Source organism: Triturus cristatus, chromosome 3_1 (assembly GCF_964204655.1).
Source record: "Triturus cristatus chromosome 3_1, aTriCri1.1, whole genome shotgun sequence".
NCBI lineage: Eukaryota > Metazoa > Chordata > Amphibia > Caudata > Salamandridae > Triturus > Triturus cristatus.
The window spans coordinates 657749372-657770160 of record NC_140583.1 but is presented as its reverse complement, the minus strand read 5'-3'; the positions used below and the strand labels follow the sequence as shown (position 1 = coordinate 657770160).

Here is a 20789-nt window from a genome sequence, read left to right as displayed (position 1 = left end):
TTCATAATCCATTCTAGATCTTGCTACCCTGATGATGATTGGCCATTTGGCCCATCACTTAACTTCCAATCATTTTAGAAATATTGGGAGACAGTGCTGATGGCACAACTACATTTTTTTGGGAACTTCAAGTGTGTTTTCATTAAGCTAAGTCAAGCTTCAGGCCCCATCTTGGCTTATAAACTACTTAATTGATGTAAAGAATAATATTCTCACCATCATCGGTTCTATGTGATTTCATAGAAAAACTATTTCATGGAATACCATTACTGAGAAACCATTTCATCCAAACTGTTTTATGGAACTTTTCATAATGAATGGTATTTACATTTCGTAGAAACCAATTCATAGAATGCCTTTTTGGTCGAAATTGGCTTTCAAATGCTTATTTTTAAGTGTAAATGCAATGGTTGCACTTTTTACTTCCAGAAATAGTTTTGTTGGAGATATTTACTTCAGTGCATTACTTCACGGGACATTATTTCATATTTATATCTCTTACATTGTCAAACAATTATTTTGGATGATTTTAGTGCACTGATCCATCGCCACCCATAAACACCATCCATGGCTGACCCGTCACAACCCCTGAACATCATCAATTCGTGTCCCCTAAAGCCCCCTCACCACACCTAAACTACATACATCCCTGAAGCCTAAAGCCCTGTCAACCCCAAAAATCCACCATCCTTGAACCATAAAATCACTCACTACCCCTAAATCCAACCATTCCTGAACCCTAACCCTCACCACCCTTAAACATAAGCCATCCATGGCCAATAGGAACTCCTCATCCCCTTAAACTACTAATCCCTAAATCCTAAAAACCATTTTCTACATCTAAACTCCACCCATCTCTGAATCCTTAAAATCTCTCACCACCCTAAACTCCATTCCATCCTGAACCCTCTAAACTCTTCACTACCCCAGTAGCTACCCTTAATTGAACCTTAAAAATCCTCATCAGCCCAAAACTCTGCCCATCCATTAACCCGTAAAATCCCTCTCCAGCACTACACTCCGTCCATCCAGGAACCCTAAAACCACTCATCACCCTTACACTTCCGTATATTAAACAGCAAGCTAGACAGGTATGTAGCTTTTGATAAAAAGCCCCCTTGGTCTTCTCTAGGGTACCACAAGTTTTCTTGATAAGCTCCAAATGATTCAACAATTATATGGCCCTGCTTTATATCTCATTACCAATAGATGATGCATAGTCTGTGTTCCTGCATTCAGGCTAAGCCCAGCATTTATGTGCTCTCGGTTGCATTGCATTTCAGGATGTACAGTGGACCACCCTAATAGTTTTGGTCCTTTCTTCATGGGGACTGCCTTGTTTGGATCTGGATTTGCAGAGCGGATTCTCTTGACAGCTCTGCCTGGTCACAATAATCATTGGCAGCAGTGGCCTCTGTGACTAGCTGAAGACCTATGATCGGATGTATTAGTTGCAGGCACTCAGCTAAGTTTCCTCACAATGATGCCTCTGTGCAAATTCTGGTCTCCAGGACAATCACAGCTTCCAACTCAACATCATTATGACTTTAATTATTTCCACTATCATGTTGGTGCAGTTGTGATACAGTTCACTGAAGAAGGGCCCAGACACCTTTGTGACATAGTTCACTCCTGGCTCACGCTCTTTGTCAGCTTCCTCTGGGTGCTCCACACGCCAAGTACATGCTGGACTTCTCCTCTCAGACAGTTTCTCCTCCTGAAGGTTCAGGCACTTTCTTTCACTCTTAGGAGGTAGGCAAACTTCTGAACTATTTAAGCCAATCCTGTGCTCCAGCAAAAAGTGCAGACCTCAGGTAATGTCTCCTCACCTCTGAAAGACTGCCTTCAAATCAGGCAGACACTAGCCCTGGTTACACAGCAGATTTTTGGCTACTCTGTGGAGTACTCCCTTCCTTGATCGAGAAGAATTTGGTACAGCAACAAAATGGTGTTGTTTGAATCCCACTTTTAAATACATTTTCCAGACAGTCTGAGGCTTCAGAATCTATTTTCTTTCAAATGTCATTTCTAGGTTACTCTCCAAACACAGCTTTGTGTGAAGTGATAGTTTTCATAGCAGATAGCAGTAGATCTGGCTTCAAGCAGGAGTATCCAAAACATGAGCATAGTGATGTGTGATCTCTGTGCACCTGGTTGTTGTCAGTCTTCCTGAACAGTAATCACACAAAAAGACAAGTCCTGTCTAACATTCTTCACTTTGAATAGTAACTATGGTTCAGCCCTCACCCCAACTGTGGAAATATACCTTTTTAGGGGTACACTGGTGCAGGGTCACCTTTTTGTCCACGGGTTCAAAAACCAACAAAGTAGAGATCAGCACTGGAGTAGGAATAAATAACAAGTTTATTAATCACTCATGAATGGGACCACATCCACACAGCACTCTCAAGTGCTGGAGGAGGTAGTACACTGGCTTCACAAACCAGTGCCCTTTCATATAGGTTTTGTGCAGTGTAAGCACGTGAACAGAAATAGGAAGAGCAAGTTTTGCAAATAGTTTTCAGCAAACAAGGGCAGATGAATAAGGACTTGGTCAGCAAAGTGGGAGGGGGAGCAGGAATGCTTATGGCAGCAGTAAATGATTGACAGTAAACAGGTGTACTGGCAGCTACAAACTCTCAGCACGTACATTGCTTTTAGCTGAGTCAGGAAGTCAACTAAAATAGATAGCACAGGCAGAAAAAGACAAGCAGCAGAGGACGGGAGAATTATGAAGGAAAGGAAATGGACACCACAGCCAAAATGGCTGCAGCTTATGCCAAGTAAAATATTACAAGTTTTCCACAGACGGCCCTTTTGGCATAAGCTAAGACATTTTCTTATGCTTTAAAAGGGGTTCGATAAATATCATGTATATCGATTAGCATCATATTGCTGACTTCTCGGTCTATTGCTAAACGAGCATTTACATTTTGGACATTTGTGAGCGCCTGATTTTCCTGTTATTCAAAGCAGCACCAACAAAGAAAAAGAGTCCCAAATTAAAGTCAACATATTGCTGTAATGCAGTGTCAGTTTGATCCACTTCATCATTATTTATAGTTCTTTTGAATCGGTTCAAGGAAATGTCATTAAACAGTTTTTGATCTTTATGATAAGATGCAGGTGCTAGGAACGCAGGAGGAAGCAAGAAGGACACGTAGCATGTTCCGGACAATCCGATTGGTAGATGATAGTAGCCTTTACTACCACAAATGAAATAAGTGGTGTGTGAGGATAGAAGACTGCTATTGTTTGTTACAGTAATGTTTAATACTGTGGTACAGTCACTTTTTCCCACTGGGATACTACCAAAACTGCTCACACAAAGATTTGCTTGGGCTCTAGTAACAGCGATGACAAAAGGCCCGTTACCCTTGGTCGTTCGAGTGTTGGGGAAAACATAACTTGTGGAGGAATTTCCTCTGCGGTACTCCTCCATTTCCCATGCAGGTCCTTTGGCTTGTGGGTCCCCTTCCTCATCGGGGTAACAGACGTTGTTCATTAAAGGCATATAGAGTTTGAACCAAGCTGAGCATGAGCCATTGTGAGAGAATGGCAGCGGTGACAACGGGATTCCTTTTATATTCTGATGCGGAGGAATCTTCCCACAAACCCAACAGTTTGTAGCATTGCATAGCTGGTGTGTCTGATGCAACATTTGAAGAAACAAATTGTTTCTCAGATTTTGTCGGTATCCCTGTTCATGTTGCGGCAAATCAAAACGATGGTTCTCTTTTGCAGCAAGTGATGTAACAGTAATGATAGGTAAGAAGGCTCCAGGCATTACTTCCTACACTACCCACATTACAGTAGCGATGATGGCAGCGGTCAAAGTCAGACCAAGGATGCAGATTGTACAGCCGTTGCACATAGTCGCAGTGATCTCCTTCTTCATAGGCGAGCTCATTTTCATCGGCAAACAACAAAACAGATGATGCCCTAAGGTCCTGGGCAGGCATTGGTTTCTTCACTAACGTTGAGACGAGTAGTCACTAAAAGGCTAACCCCCTTTGTAGTCAGTCTTTAACCACCCAGGACAGTGACTCAAACAGTCTCTTTCTGCACTGAAATGTCTTTCTTCCTAGATCGAAGCAGATATCTAGATGTAGCAGGGATCGTGTGGTCCGGGAATACTTCCAGGTGATACAGCTCATCCTTTCTCGGTGACCAGGATGTCGCAGTGGTATGTCAACACAGCAGGGCTCATGAAGGGAGAGCTTCCCGCACCTGCTGATAAATAGAAGACAAGCTGTCAGTTAACTGGGAAAAATAGTCACTCATCAACATGTCTGGGGTACCTAATACTGGTGCAGAACAAAGGGCTCGGCGTAACTGTTGGAAGGCGCTCTGGCACTCAGCAGTCCATGGGAGGGGCAAAAAAGGTCCAACAAAGGTTTAATAATGTGTGAAAAACTGCCTACAAAAAAAAGGTGAGGCCAATCAGTGCACAAACATCCTTCTGAGTGCGGGTTACAGGAGTGTCTAGAATGGTCTGAATGCGGTTTGGTGTGAGTGCACGTCCCCCCTTAAACAGGATGTGACCTAAATAGGTAAACTGCTGTCTACAAAATTGCAATTTCTTTCGCGAGACTTTGTGATGATGGAAGGCAAGAAATGATAACAATAACAGTGTTCCTTCTTCACACTAGGTAAGGACTCCTGAGCGGCATCCTCATTGATAAGACAGAATCTCTCAACCATTGGATAATTGTTATTTAAAATAACACGCACACCTTCTGGACAACAACGTATTGTGGCACGAAAATATTTAAGCATATCGATACCCACAATGTTGTCCGGTGTGGAAGGGGAAAGCAAAAATGGACATGCTCCAGTGAATTTATCAAGCCTGAATTAAAGTGGCTGTGAAAGAGGGCTAGGTGTCGGTGTCCCATCGAACCCTATTGATGTTATCATTGTGCTGTACAGCGGAGCCCTAGGAACCACTCTTTTAGACAGAGCACTACAGCTAGCCCCTGTGTCAACCAGAAACCGATCAGTAAATCCCAAGACGTTTGTGTCAATATAAGGACCCATTTGATCTACTGGCACCTCAACCGGTCCCTTACCCCACCCTAGGCATCCCTATGCATAGTTGAAATCTGCAAGAGCATCAGCGGAATAATCAGACATTTGATATTGATTTCGTCTATCAAAAGTATTAGAGTAATTTGGTCCTTGTTCAACTGCTTCAAATCTAGGGCAAGCTCCTGTAACCTTCCCTGTTTCCTGAACTCCCTGGGCGTCCTCTCATACTTCTCCTTCCCCGCTGATACTGCTGACCTCACAAAAGGGCGCACTCCAGGTGTATACATTGCGCATCCGCCTCTTCCACCTCCCCTAAAGGGTGGACCATATACTTGAGCCAACATAACTTTTGTCTTTAATTCTTTAACCTTCTTATCCTCCCTGCTTTTTGCTTCCTGTTCCTGTCGCTCATAATACTGGGTCATGGTCAAAAGGGAAACTGGGGAAGACGTAGTCCAAGAACTCTCACTGGCCTTTAAGCGACTAGCTATTTCTGGTAACATATTAGCGACAAATTTATCAACAAACAAATGTTTGTCCGTATCATTGGCCAATGACTGACCACTGAAATCATGGAATGTCTCCTCAAATCTTGAAAAGAGATCAGAAATTGACTCATCCTTTTTCTGTTTACAGGACGCTAACGTAGTCCAATCTATTTTTTTAGGGGGTTTGAGAGTTTTCAACTTAGTCACAATAGCTTTAGGAAGATCTAATATCTCCTTCTGAGGTTTCTGCGCAGTCTCCCTTTCCGCATCTATTCTTTCTAATTCCACCCAGGTGTCACCAAATGCCGCATTGTCATCTATTTTACGTATTGTTCTCCACATATCAGGGGCAAAATAAGCCAAAGATCATATCAATATCTGGCAAGGTCATAGTGCAGGAGCTAATGGCTCCTTCCACCTCCTCATAGAAGGTGGCAGGATTTTTCCGGGGGTCGGCCAAAGCAGCTGTAAGAGCCATCACATCAGCTCTACTCCATGGAGAGTAAACCTAATTATATATAAAATATCCCATTGCATCATTCGAAGTTTTATCATTATTGGTTCCCTTACCCTTCGGAGGAACATACAGGGGTGCAGCGTCATGCATAGGTTTCATAGCAGACTCACTACTACTAGGTTTATTCACATCCACCAAAGCATCTACTGTCTTTGCCTGAGATTGAACTCCTTCTTCAACTTTATTTTTCCTAGCTTATTCTTGCTCCTTTCACAAACGCAATGTGTCATCTCGTAATTTGATCACCCGTCTAATCATATCAGTTAGGTTCGAAAAAAGGAAAGTCCCATCTCCTAACTGTTTATAATCAGTACTTATATCATCTGGTTCTGTTGCATTAGAAATATGCCGCCAACCATATATTACCTCCCAAGTGAATTTTTCTTCAAAAATAAAACTGTTTGGCGTCTTCCCAAGTCTGAACTGTAACTGTGAGGGCCGTTGCTGTAGTAGTCCGACGTGCTTCCTGTCTAGCAATATCCCGCAAGTTATGTTTCTCCTCCCTAGATAAAGTAAAGCAAGTCTGCCACCCAATTTGCTTATCATTATCTTTTTCTTTTGAAGACAAATGCTCCTTATCAAAAACCTCATCCTCAGGGGCACTTGGAGTGGGGAATTTACACGGGGGTGGGTGGGCATTCTAATAGATGCAGTCATCCTGAGGTTTATTAAGTATGGGATAAATAGGGTGCCTAAAGGGATACTGGCCATTTACCTCTAATCGACATTCCCTATCCTCTTTTTTTAAATTTTTTCCTTCTTTTCTTTATTTTTTAATTCTAGCGCTTTTTGATATTTCGTTTTACGTTGTTATTTTTATGCTATAGTTTCTGCTCTTTTCACGCCCTCTCGCACTTCTTTCTTCCACATACGCACACAATCAAACATATCCTGTCTACTTTTTCTTTCAAATAAACACTATTCTACATATTGAACCTTTTTAAAATCAAATCACCCATTCACAGGCCATTGTATGTCAGAATCGTTCTTTGTATATTTGTTCCACAGTGTACTGTACATTATGGAAGAAATACCATATTTGAAATATATGTCTTTATTAGGTGTCCCCTCTGGGGGAGCCGGCTGACTTTTTTCTAAACTTTGTTTGGTACCACCAGAGCAGCAACACCACCTACAGAGTGTGCTGAGAACACACATGCTTTACAAATATGTGTAAAATATTACTACTTCAAAATATTTCAAAAGGAGAAAAATCTCCACATTACCTGCCTTAAATTTTTGCAAAAAGTGAATCAAAAATTCAAACAAAAAGCCCAGGCTTTACAAGTCAAGAGTGCCGCTTTAGCGACCTTACCAGACAGAAGTCTCCAACTCCCACCTGCTGATCTCTGGTCAACCTCATGGTCACTAAAAAAGTGTGCCAAAGAAAACCCCAGTCGAGACCGGCACCACCTGGAGGGTCAAATCGGGAAAACCGGAAAAGTCACGTCGGCCTGCAAAGGCAAAGGTCTCCTCGTGCAGTGCGCTTCCTCAGTGAAATTTCGATCTTCAGTCAAGACCACTCCTTCGGTCGGCCACGCCTCTGATGGGGTCCCAAGACAGACGCCAACTGTGAAAATATACCTTTTTAGGGGTACACTGGTGTAGGGTCACCCTTTTGTCCACGGGTTCAAAAAACAACAAAGTAGAGATCAGCACTGGAGTAGAAATAAATAACAAGTTTATTTGTCACTCATGAGTGGGACCACGTCCACACAGCACTCTCAAGTGCTGGAGGAGGCAGTACACTGGCTTCACAAACCAGTGGCCTTTTATACAGGTTTTGTGCAGTGTAAGCACGTGAACAGAAATAGGAAGAGCAAGTTTTGGAAATAGTTTTCAGCAAACAAGGGCCGATGAATAACCACTTGGTCAGCAAAGTGGGAGGGGGAGCAGGAATGCTTATGGCAGCAGTAAATGATTGACAGTTAACAGGTGTACTGGCAGCTACAAACTCTCAGCACATACATTGCTTTTAGCTGAGTCAGGAAGTCAACTAAAATAGATAGCACAGGCAGAAAAAGAAGAGCAGCAGAGGACGGGAGAATTACGAAAGAAAGAAAATGGACACCACAGCCAAAATGGCTGCAGCTTATGCCAAGGAAAATATTACACGTTTTCCACACTACCATCCACCGGATGATAGTTCTCAGGAAGAACCAACAATGACAAGGTATACATTGAATTTCTAAAGAGAGCTTTGTCTTCATCATCCTCACTTCAGGGTCTGAGTTTCCACCCTCCATCCACGAGGTCCAGGCAATACACTTCCAATGACTGAAGCAAGCTATCTTCACAGTCCATCGTGGGCTTTGCTAAATCAGGGTCATTCACATTAGATCCCACTGGCCCTAGTACTCCTACTGAGTGTTGTGCTCTCAGAAATTTTTACTCACACAACATACGTGTGCTACAAATGCACTTGATACACATACGTATTCCACATCCGCACAGTATGTTAGCAAAGGTTTTTAGGTTTCATAAAGCAGCAGAACTTTACACAAGGGGGGGTCAGTAGATCCCTCTTTAACTGACACAAAGGAAAATGTATAGCGACACTCCAAGTTCACAAAACACAGGAAGCTACCACCACCACTTTACATGATGTAGGGCAGGGACCAGAGTCCTCTGCCTAGCATAAGGGTATGCACGGTGAACCCCTCCGGGTCACCTAGGACCTGAATTTTGAATTGTCCAGGACAGTCCTAGCCCTCTGTGCACACACTGGGTTACTTCGATGCCAGGATCATTATAAAAGTCAGGATACCAGTTTCACATGCAGTCGGTCACTCAGCTCTGGGTCTACACTGGCCTACCATGCAAGCGACATTCCCATCCTAAAAAAGAGTAATAAAGAAAAAACGAAGGGAAACAGACAGACAGAGATTAGGAGAGAAAGAAACAACTGCAAATTGAAAGAGAAACAGTTTACATATAAAGAAAAAGACAAAAGGATGGAACAAAAAAGTAACAAATACTGAGGGCAAGGAAAGGCACACATAAAGATAAATACAGTTACAGATACAGACCAACTAAAAGCAAAAACAGCAGAGTTAAATGCAGAGGGATAGATGCAGGCTGAGACAGAGAAAGAGAGTGTGAACAGCAGCATCAGAGCAACTGATACACACTCAGAAACAAAAGTAAACAAGCACATCAAATATATACAGGCAAATAATAAACAGGCATAGAAACACCGAAAAAGCAAGAGGTACTAAGCTAGTGAAAGAGTAGATTACAAACAAAAAAATGACATTAAGTAAGAGGCACCCACCGTTGGGACAATTGTAATACACTGACTAACAAAAGAGGGCTGGCAGTAAAATGAGGAGGACTTTGTAACTCCATTGCCAAACTGTAAGTTGATTTCTTTATAAATTATGTTATAGAAGTGTGTGAAGGGAAGCCAGGTTGACAGACAGCAAATGAGGTAAATATGGGAGAGAGATAGGTCCTTGTTAGGGTTTAGTCACCTACAAGTACTGCCCAACATTAATTGAGGAAATTGGGTGGGTGTCTATTATTAAGTATTTATAACAATAAGACCCTTTCCTACAAGGTTCCTATGAGAAACACATATACGGTATAAGCACCCTTGAAGTAAAAACACAATAGTAGTTTTCAGATATGGCAACTGATGAGTTTCAGAACATTGTACAGCGTTCTGATTTCTTTCAGCATTTTCCTGCGTGTCACCCTGTATGGCAGTATGCCTAGGGTTTTCGCAAGGCTGAAAATTATACATATATATCAATGTTAGGTTGTGGATATAAAAAATAAATATTTTTATATAGTGCTAAGCTGTGCCACATGGTTCATTCAGTTGCATGCATTAATCACTGCAAAAAGTGAATATTTTGCAATCAGGGCTGATTCACAAAGGGCCCCCCCACTCTTGGCAGAGGCCCCGCAGTCGTGGCCGGGGCCCTGCACTCGTGGCGTGACGTTCGCTTTGAAGTTTCTCATTGCAGAGATCCCGCCACAAGTGCGGGTCCCCCGCCACTACAGCAGGACCTCCACCACGAGTGCGGAGGCCCTTTGTAAATCAGGCCCTAGATGTTTTCAGATAAAAAGCGTTTGTATGTGGCAAGAAAGTCATCCTTTTGGCCCTGATCACCCTCAATATTTTACTGGTACTGGTGGTTACTGACTCCGATTGTGCCCTGGACTCTGCTAACCAGGGCCAGTGATCTGTTTAAAAGGTACATAGTAATTAGGTGTAACTACAATTGGTTCAGCCAACCTACCTGTACGTCCCTAATATATGGTAGGGCATGGAGGTTTAGAAATCCCAGTGGATTTAATGCACTTACGTGTGTACTGCTGTAGTGTCTGCTGTCATTTTAAAACCCAACCTGCCTTGCAGGCTGGTTTTAAAATAAAACTGTGTCCAAATTCGATTTTGGAATTGAAAGCACTTCCAAAGTCTAAAACTACCTTTTTATTACATATGTCACCCCTAAGGTCTGCCCTAGGTGCCCCAAAGGTAGTGTGCATTGTTTAAAAATTAGGGACATTATAAAATATGTTTTATATGCCCCGGTGAGGGGAAAAAAGGCCAAAGTCGTTTTTCACCATTGCAGGGCTGCTAGCTCCATAGGCTAACATGTGAACGCTTCATCAAACTTTAATAAAGTCTAACCTTTGACAGGAGTGAGCTAACACCATAATTCATAGTATCAAAAAAATAGTTACAATAAATCCAAGAATTTGCCACTGTCTGATTTATTATAACTATTACAGGAAAGTAGTTTTAGAACTTGCTTTCCTGAAGTTACCTAAAGCAGCCCTGTAGCAGCCTCTTCTGATTGGCCAGCCTTTGACAGCCTGAGCCAAGCTGCTCCTGATTAAGTGTGAAGTGGCTTTGGCTGAAACAATGTAACTATCTAGTGGGAGGAGATCTGCTGGCTTCAAATGCCAGGAAAGGAAGAGGGCTGGGTAGCCAAATTGGTCTTCAAAGGAGAAAGCTTAGATAGCACAGGAACCAAGCCCATCCCCCACTTCCTGCACCCCCAGCCAGATGTAAATCTCTCTAATTAGATTACGAGAGGAGTTGGAAGGGAGTTGGATTAGCCAATCTGGAACTCCCAGAAGATAATTTCTCCATTTTGATTTTGAAATGAGATATGCATTCTGGGACAAACATAGCCCACATTTATTAGGAAGTGGTCATTACAGAGAGTGGCAACTTGAACTCCATTGGTTGGTGGTGCCCCCTCTCTTGCCAGCCCAGGATCCGGAATAAATAGGGGAGAGCTGCACAGCACCTCAGATCCCTACTTGGAAACATCAGAAGAAGGACTGCCCTGTTGAACCCTTGGACTGCACAAGACCGGACTGCACTGAAAAGGACTGCACCTGCTTCACTCTCAGGGCTTCACAAAGAGAGGACTTTGCCTGGCTTCAAAAATTTAGGAGTTGACTCCCTAATCAGCATCAGGAAGAAAAGTACTAGAAGAAGTCACCTGCATCACCTCCAACATGGACAAGTCCAGCTGACCAGCTTCACCTGGACTTTTGCAGATTTGCCAAGGTCCGTTGTGGGAATTGTAGTCCCAAACCGGAAGAGGTAAATCCAAGCTTCTGGGCCCTTGGCTGTTGTTGTGGACCCTCAAAAAACCTTTCAGAAGAAGTTCTGAAAGTTTGGGAACTTTCTGACAACTTTTAGTAAAAAGCTCCATAAGAAGACCGACCTCAACAATGACAGACAAGCTGGCGATGTTGAACCACGAGTTGGCTTGACCAGGTTTTCCCGCTGAAAGCTCTGGCGTCTTTGACATCAACGACGATGGCAAAGACCTCCAGGACTCACCAAGGCATCGCACAGCAGCAGACCATTATTGTCGAACTGAAATCCGGATTGGTGAAGCCAATCACTCGACATCATGAGAAAAAGGTCCAAAAGAGTGACTATGTGCGAAAGTAAAAACTTGAGCAGCCCCAACCTCTCAACATATCTGAGCAGTGGCTCCATCGTAGTCAGCCTGAAACTCTGACCTGGCCCCGGTCCAGCATGATCAGATAGCCACGGTTGGCGCCTTTTCGCTTTTAGGCGCTAGAAAGCACATTTTTGTATTTAATCTTTTAAAGTTCGTATTTCTGGTTTCCTACATTGGATTTTTGTTGTTTTGGTGTCATTATAAAGATAGAAATATTCTCTATTTTTATAAACTGGTGTTGGATTTTTGTGTTTTGTGTCTTACTTATTTACTGTTTTTGTGATATGAAAAGCTTTACACACCTGTCTACCAAGTTATGCCTAACTACTCGTCAGCCAAGCTACCAAGGGTTGAGCAAGAATTAATTTATTGAAAGTTGACTGGACCATATTCATGATTGTGGTGTTATTACTAGCTGTAGGTACCTAACTGCACCTTATGATAAACAACCTTTCAACATATATTATTCAGAACGTCATTTGCTGTAGTTTTTTATATCAGTGTTCTATATATATGTTTTGGTGTCCCAGAGGGGGTGAGACTGTGGAGATTCCGAGTATACCATTAAATATAATGGAAAGTACCAGTAACTTCTAATTAATTCAGCAGTCCAGTCTATTGTGTCCCATGTATGAGGAGAGAAAAGAAAGCATAACAGTCTGTTTAGAAATAATTGTATTCAGGATAAGGGTGTCTCCATCACTATACTGTGAAGATAAGCCATCATGCACAGTATCACTTACCATTAGATGTGTGAAATATCCCAATTGTTTGCTCTTCCTGCAGTCTGGATGGGGTTCTCTAAATGCAAGCTCAGTCCTTGTGTGGTCTGTTTAGAGTCTGCATTAGAACTTCCTTTTGATCATAATTAGGAACACAAGTTGCCTGTTCCTTTCTGTATCATTTGATACTGTCAATTGTGCCATCACCATGTTTGAATGTTTATTTGGCATATATTTGTGGGAGGTGATCATGTCAGAATTCATTTAAAAGTCATGCGATAGAGATATCAGTCCTTTGAAAGGGCTTGGTGGGAAGAGAGGATGTAGCCTAATGGCTAGCGCAGTTGCCCTCGAAGCGGGGTAACAAGGTTCCAGTCTTGGCAGGGACGCTCAACATTCTGGGCACATCACTTAATTTCCCTATGCCTAACAAAATGAATGTGTCCATCAGTAATGAAACTGGTGCATGTAAAGTGCTCTGATATCTTTGGGTCAAGCTCATCCTGTATAAAACTCCCCCAAAAAAGGAGCTTGCATTGTTAGAAGTATGCAATCCACAATACTAAATTTGTGTTTAGACCATAGACCAATACGGACAGTCGGTGAGCATGTTCCATGTGTGTCTCTCCATACATTGTTTAGTTTCTAACATGTTGTAGTCACATTGAAATAATTGGTTTTACATCTTAGATATATTTCCATGGATCCAATTGCCCTATTGAAGGTAGTTTTCAAGATTCAAACTAGGGACATCTTTATTCTCTGTGTGGTTACAACACCCAACTCATTTCGGTCCTCTCCTAACACATAACCTGTGTATTTGTAAAGCACATGTTCACCCAAGGGTACCTTGGCACTGAATAACAGATGTTTATTGTTACCCCACTCAATTGTACTCATTTTATCAACCTCAGTGGGATAAAAGACTGAGTGGACCTGTTGGAATTTGTACCTGTGACTGTTAGGTCAAACACAGGCCCCTACAGTGAACACATTAGCCCACTAAGCCACCAAACCCAGCAGACTGCTCAGACCTTGATCACAGGTTACATACAATTTAGCCCCTAAACACATTTATTTCCCAAATCAATAACATCACTTCCTTATTCAACACTGTATTGTGGTCAATTGAGTTCTTTATGCTGCTCTTAAGGGAAATAAATGAAGTGACAATGTGCTAGTATGCAAATCGCTATTCCAAACCCAAAGTGCACATTCTAATCTGCAAATTGTGATGCATATATAAGTTAGATGGATTAAAAGCACTATTATTGTCGAGGTTCAAATTTTCAAGTTCATATGTGCAATTTCTATCGTTCTTCATGATTTCGGGACACATTTACAAGCCCCTACACATAGGAGGCAGCACCAAAATTAAGACCAGGGAAAGCCTGGTCTTTACATTGCGAAACGAGGAAAACAGCTTTATTTCTCCTCATTTTTGTTGTTTCTATGTGTGCTGCATTGTGCAGCACACATAGAAACAGCAAAATGCCATGAATGATTGTTTGTGTGCAGGAAGGTGTCCCTTCTCCCACATAAACAATCATTTTAAAAAAATGACTATTTGCAGCTATGTGTGCTGCATAATGCAGCACACACAGCAGTTTCAAATAGTCATTTCTGATTGTTTATGTAGAGGAAGGACACCTTCCTGCACATAAACAATCATTCCCTCAGCGCAGGCACCCTTGCACGATGGTGCAAGGGTGCCTGTCTTGGCGCTAGGCAGCTTAATTTAGTACCAGTGCTAGGGAAAACGCTAGGATGCGAATTTCAGAATTTATCTATTTGTTTGCATAAGTTAATTAAAACCATTGCCTTACAATAAAACATTAAAACGCTGGGATGTGCCGTATCGTTGTAAATTGGCTCACCCATGCGTTTTCTGAATGGTGGAGCGTGGCGTAAGCATTTTGAGCTTAACGCCACTCTCCGCCATTGCCTTGAAAGTATGCCCCACAATGTTTCACAAAACTATTCAAGAAGCTGCAATGCAAAAACCTTTGCATATTCACACAACTCTAATTGTAATGCTCCCTCGTTCTTACCACCACAATAGCGTAAAAGTATATTACTGTAAGGGCATGTCCAATGTACCTGACAAACTTCGATTTTGCTATAACGTACAGTTTAGACACATTAGTAGTCTGAAGGCGAGTGGTCTGCTGGGCTTACAGGGACCTGAACATGCAACTGTACACCCTGGGCTGTGTGACCTCGCGGAGTCACTAATAAACACTTTTTTGATGTGATGTAGCATAAACAGTAGTATATTCTGGAATTCTCTTGGAATCCGCTGATGTCTGGAGCATGGGAAGAATCGAGGATATACAGGTCTCATCTGCATGAGAATGTGGTGAAGTGTGTGGAGTTTTGATACCGCAGGTTACGAGAGAGAAAAGCACCTCTGTTCTTCCTCTAAACTCACTCTTGTCCATGACTCTTTGCCAGGTCGGATGCCAGCCTGTACTGTGATGACGTCGACATCCGATTTAGCAAGACCATGAACTCCTGCAAGGTACTGCAGATTCGCTATGCTAGTGTGGAGCGGCTACTGGAGCGTCTGACGGATCTGCGGTTCTTGAGCATCGACTTCCTCAACACCTTCCTGCACTCTTACCGCGTCTTTACCACTGCGGAGGTTGTCCTGGACAAGCTCATCGCCATCTACAAGAAACCCATCAGCGCAGTGCCCGCCAGGTACAACCACAAGGCATCTAGTGAAAAATGATAGGTGCTCAAAATTGCATAAGGGTCTTTTAGGGACTTGCTGTCAAGATGGGGTAGGCCTGGAGGGTGGGGGGACAAGATGGCTGTGATGGGTCACTTGAACTATGTATTGTTAGGCTGTTCTAAGGGCTGGGCTCTTGAAAAATGGCCTTACCACGTCTTGAGAATATGTTTTGGAGCTGATCATTATTAAGGACTTTCAAAAATCTCACTTCCATGTCTTTCACAGCGTTAGAATCAGAGAACCTCCACCCTGGGACAGTCATGGGGGTTGTGACAAGGCTGGGATCTACCAAAAATCTACTTTGAAAGGCATCAAGTCTTCCTGTAGATATGTCCGCCATCCACACCAATCACAGCATAGTTACCATGTCAATTAGCATGGTCCTTCTCAGTACAGGAGCCCATATTGTCGAAAACATTGCCGCTCCGAGCTTTAATAGGTCGGCACCTGGTATTTCATGAGGCATCTGTATTGAATTAGATTGTTCGGTAATAGAAGTCCAAGGATGTTTTCTCTAAGGCTTCATGAGGGTAAGTAGGGTGACCGGTGTAGTGGAGCATGCAACACCGAATTGTCTGTAGCTATTTCCTATCAGAAATGAATGTTCCCATGTATATAAACAAATATATTGCCGTTCATAGTGTTCACCCAAACTAGGGCACAGGCAGGCCAATTTTGGACATGTTTGGTAGTCCTAGAAGTCAGATCTGGATTCGCAGGCGGTAACTTAACTATCAGGTCACCCCTCTTAATTTTCAATAAACAGAAATTACGACAGAAGAAAGTATAAAGCTCTTTGCCAGTTAATGCTACGGCAGCAGTCTTCCTTTCGAGGTTTCGAAAATTATAATAATACGTTTTAAATGTCATACATACACAAAGTACTTAAATTTTTTTAAAAATGTGCATTGAAAAGATGAATGATTATACAATATGTATACATTTTCTATTAAAATAGAGTATTTATTTTGGCATTTTAGAAAACACATGCATGCTACCATGCAGTCACTGTGCATCAAGGCCACATGGATGTCAATAAGGGTTTGCTATGGGTAATTGTTGACTTGCAAACCTGGTATCCTTTCAGCAACATCTGTCTCTCTTCCAACCAATCAGTATTCCGTCTCCTGCTTAGAGCAAGTTCTGAAAGTGACACCGAAAAGCCGAGATACAGTGTTTGGCAAGTGGCTTCCATTTGACTGATATTACACTACAACCACCCTTTGCTCCTAACAGAGAGTACATGCTGAGATAATTCATTTTTTGTCTTGGATTTCACTTTCTTTGGTCTTCCATGGGGGGAATGGGGGTGTAAAAAACGTGTCATGTCATTTACCTCCTTCTAACGTTCTTAAATGAGGCAAGTGATGGGAACAAGGAGACGTGGCCAGCTGTTAAAATGGTGTGACCTAATGTAATGGAAGATGTGGGAATACTTTACTGAGGCATGGCCTCATTAGCATTGATGAAAACCTCTTGTTTGAAACAGTCCTTTTGAGAGATTACTGAGAGGAGATGGTGAGAGGATCTTTTTTATTCACCTGTGGTTGCCACAGTATGACACTGGCACCGAGTCCCAAGTACACAACGGGAACACTGGAGGCTGCAGTCTTTTCTGTCAAGAGATGACAAGAAATGGGATCATTCGATGGGCCTTGACTGCCTCTAAGTTCTCTTTTCTGCTCGGATCTGGACTTTTAAAAGCTATCTGGGTGGAGTGAGATCACAGCTGCTGGTGTTGTGTCTTTTTTGCACACGTTAGTGCCTGCTTAGTAGGACCAAATAATGTGACACTAAACTTCACGGGAGTTAAAGCTTGTTGGGGGTGCACTGTGTATGTGCAGCAGTTCTACAAAACTATAAATTATGCAAACGATTTAGATGCAAAACACACGAAAATGTTCACCATTGAAGTACCAGATATTTTGCATTTGTCAATACTTGCTTTATTATTTAACAATTCAAGGTTAAGTGCAGGTAGAGGAGCAAAGTACTGGCATGCTCCTTCTGGGTTGTGTTCCTTGGGCTATGGTAGGTTTCGAGCTGGATGAGAACCTTGTTCACTGGGAGGCTTGGTTAAACCAAAGGAAGGCAATGGCTCGAGCTTTGTACTTGGGAAAAGATGTGGAATGTTCTGTATTTTTATTTCTTCAGCACTGAGAGGCAGCATTCTCATATATGATCAAGGCCAGGAAAGCCCTAGCGCAGAAGCGTTGGTGCCATTTTATGACCTATGCAGCACTAAGAGTAGGTGTAGCTTTGTGGCATCACACATGGGCAAGATATATTTCCTTCCTGGAGATATTCTTAAGGTAGGCCAAGGACAACTCTCAGAGAGGATAAAATATGCTATTCTCTTAGCAGAAGTACGAGATAAGAGAAATAAATAGCTATGGAAAGGATGTCACTGGCTTTAAAGACAGATCATGGAAACGTTTTGGAGCCACTTGCTTAAGAGGTGGTATGTAGAGAGAAGGATCGAACCCTCATTTTGAGTAGTGCATCAATTAGGGAGAAAAATATCTGTATTTCCCAATGACCGCATCATCGCCATTTCAGTTCTGTTTTGATCATAGGAAGTGCTTAATTTGTAAAACAATGAGTACCAGGCCGAACGTTTTGCTCAGAAGCCCGCAGCCGGTGCTATCAAAGATGGGAGAGCCAGGAAACAAGGCTGTGTAGTCTTGATTTCACCTCATGTCACGTTAATCCACCACCCGACACTCCCTGCCTCTTTATCTCACTACTACAAGTTCTTTCCCATCCCTGCTTTCTCCCTTTGCCACAGTTTTTCCGTCTTTCTCTTCCGCCTTCTTTCCACCTTGTGTGATTTTCTTTCTTTTGCTCTGGTCAAAGTCTGAAAAGGAAACAAAAGTGCTATTCCCCAAAAACGAGTGTTGGTGGGCCTCATCTGCAACACTGACTCAAACTAAGCACTGATCATAGCAATGAATTCCAAAGTGGGAATGCAAACAGTGTGGTGACATCTCATGGACTCATGGCTTGGACCTGTCAGCGGTGTGCCGTGCGTTGTTCTGCAGGGGTTGGGTTTGATGGAATGTGTAGATTTTAAAAAGAGAAGGGACAGAATGTGAATAGACCAGTATCTCTTACAATGTATCCTCTCCCTGGAATACAAAGCATGGCATAAAGGGCAATGTTCGCTAAGTGCTGAGGATGAGACAGTTAAGTCATTGTGGGAAGTAGTGAGGTATCAAAAGGTTTCACAATCCGTCGTACATCCTCCGTGAATTCAGTGGGGGCGTGGAGAGGTAAGTCAAGTAACAGCCTAAGTTACATTACAGCCCAATCTGAATAGGATACATGTTATTTTATGTTGTAGGAAACGTTGTACTCCCTCTAGGACACTAGTCTAACATTGCGGGGTCTTTCTTCAATATAACAAAACTGTCCTTCCCTATAGAAACGAGGACCAGAAGGGTCTCCTACGGTTACATAAGATGTTATGAGACAATCTATAAAAATTTAGGAAAAGGATGAAACAAACTTGACTGCTTTTATGTTTTCAACAGATCCTTGGAGCTCTTGTTTGCCAGCAACCAAAACAACAAACTTCTGTATGGGGAGCCCCCTAAATCACCCAGAGCTAATCGCAAATTCTCATCTCCCCCGCCGCTGGCAATCACAAAGTCTTCATCTCCCAGTCGCCGCCGGAAGCTTTCTCTTAATATCCCAATCATCACTGGTGGCAAAGCCTTGGACCTGGCTGCCCTCAGCTGCTCTTCAAATGGTTACGCGGGGGTGTGCTCATCTGTCTCTCCATTCAGCAAGACATCCTTGGATATCCACAAGTTGTACGTGTCCAGCACCTACGCTAACAAGTCAAGCGATGAGCCAGAGCCACCAGCCGAGCGGCCTGAAGAGTCTGGCCCACACAGGCAAAGTAAGAATGGAAGGCACCTGTGCAAGGGCGTGGGGTGAGGAGTGGGACTGGTTTGAGGATTGGAGGTCTGTAACCACTGATTTTGTACAGGGGGGAAACACCTGTACTGAAGGGTGGAATTTGTACTGAAGTATTGTGTATTAACTGCGGTCCGGCTTTTACGCTGCCCGACATTGCATACTTTGAGGAGTACCACTGCAGTATTTAGTAGTAGGGCCTATGCAGAGAGCTATGGTATATACATAGTGGTGGAAATGTACTACTGTTAAGAGTTTATATTGATGGGTAGGTACTACAGAGAAAGTTGGAGTTGTGTATGAGTGCGTGGAGTCTGTTCTGAAGGGGAGATTGTAGAAATGAGGCTCAATTTGGAGGAATAGAACCTTTTTCAGTGGTCATTTCTATAATGAAATACTGGTACCTACTGAAAGGAAGATATTATACTAAGATTTAAAATTCTGAAAAGGAGAGGTACCGAGACGTGTAGCCTGGGTTGTGCTGAAGAGCCTATGCTGTGATGGGGACTTTATTAAGGACAGGGGTAGAGGGCTGGTTTCTGCTGCGTCATGAGTGTGGTTACACCAGGGCATCTGCTGAAAACCTGCAGATGCCCCTTCCAGCCACACTCAAGATTTCCTACAGACAGAAGCCACAGGCCTGCCAGCTGAAGTCCTCAAAAGGCCTGGTGCTGATTTTTCCTGTTTACAACTGCCATACAAAGCATGTCTGGCATCAACATTAAAAACAGGGATGTATCCCATGAAGTGGGATAATGTCAGGCACTGGGGGGTTTCTTTCGCAACTAGAAAAAAAAACAAGCAGGCCACCGTGACATGGCTGCCTGCAGGCATTGCAATTGGCTAAAACGTCCTCCTGCTGTATCGGCAGGAGCACTATCTCACAAAATTCATGGCAGGCCACCTCCACAAGGCCCTCTGTGGTCTAAATGACCTTCCATATCCCACAATCCCTCCCCCCTCCGCCTTCAACCAAATAAACTAGAGAGAGCACACAAACACCTGTTTATGAACATAGGGTCACCACATTCTAGTTACTTGACCCAACTGTCTGAATACTAAATTTCTATGTGTATACCTTTGTCAAAAATAATTCCATAATAATGAAACCAATATGTGTGTTTTCATATTTGTACAGCGCAAACCTAGTTCCAGAGCAATAGAGTGCTGAACATGGGGCAATGGCCCCAGGAAGGTACAATCACTGGTAGAAGGTCAAGTGTAGACTGTCAGGCGAGAGTTAGTGCTTCTTAAAGAGAGTGATGGTTGGAGGACTTAGATGACAACATTGACGGTTATTCTTCATTCGATAGACTCTCATTCTCTTACTGGTTCTGTCAAGAAAGAGCATCACTTTCCCATTATGGTGAACTGGTCTGTAGTTCATTACAAAGTCATAGTCAGAAAAGACACAGATCTATCTAAGCTATTGAG

General features: G+C 42.8%; 1 protein-coding gene across 1 annotated transcript in view; it reads left to right on the top strand.

The window, feature by feature from the left end:
* The window catches only part of RASGRF1 (Ras protein specific guanine nucleotide releasing factor 1), a 727100-nt gene that overhangs the window by 447530 nt on the left and 258781 nt on the right, over positions 1-20789 (top strand). The window contains exons 14-15 of the mRNA XM_085644699.1: positions 15152-15400; positions 18968-19338. Of these exons, the coding sequence (XP_085500825.1) occupies positions 15152-15400; positions 18968-19338 (620 nt within the window). The remainder of the gene's footprint in view (positions 1-15151; positions 15401-18967; positions 19339-20789) is intronic.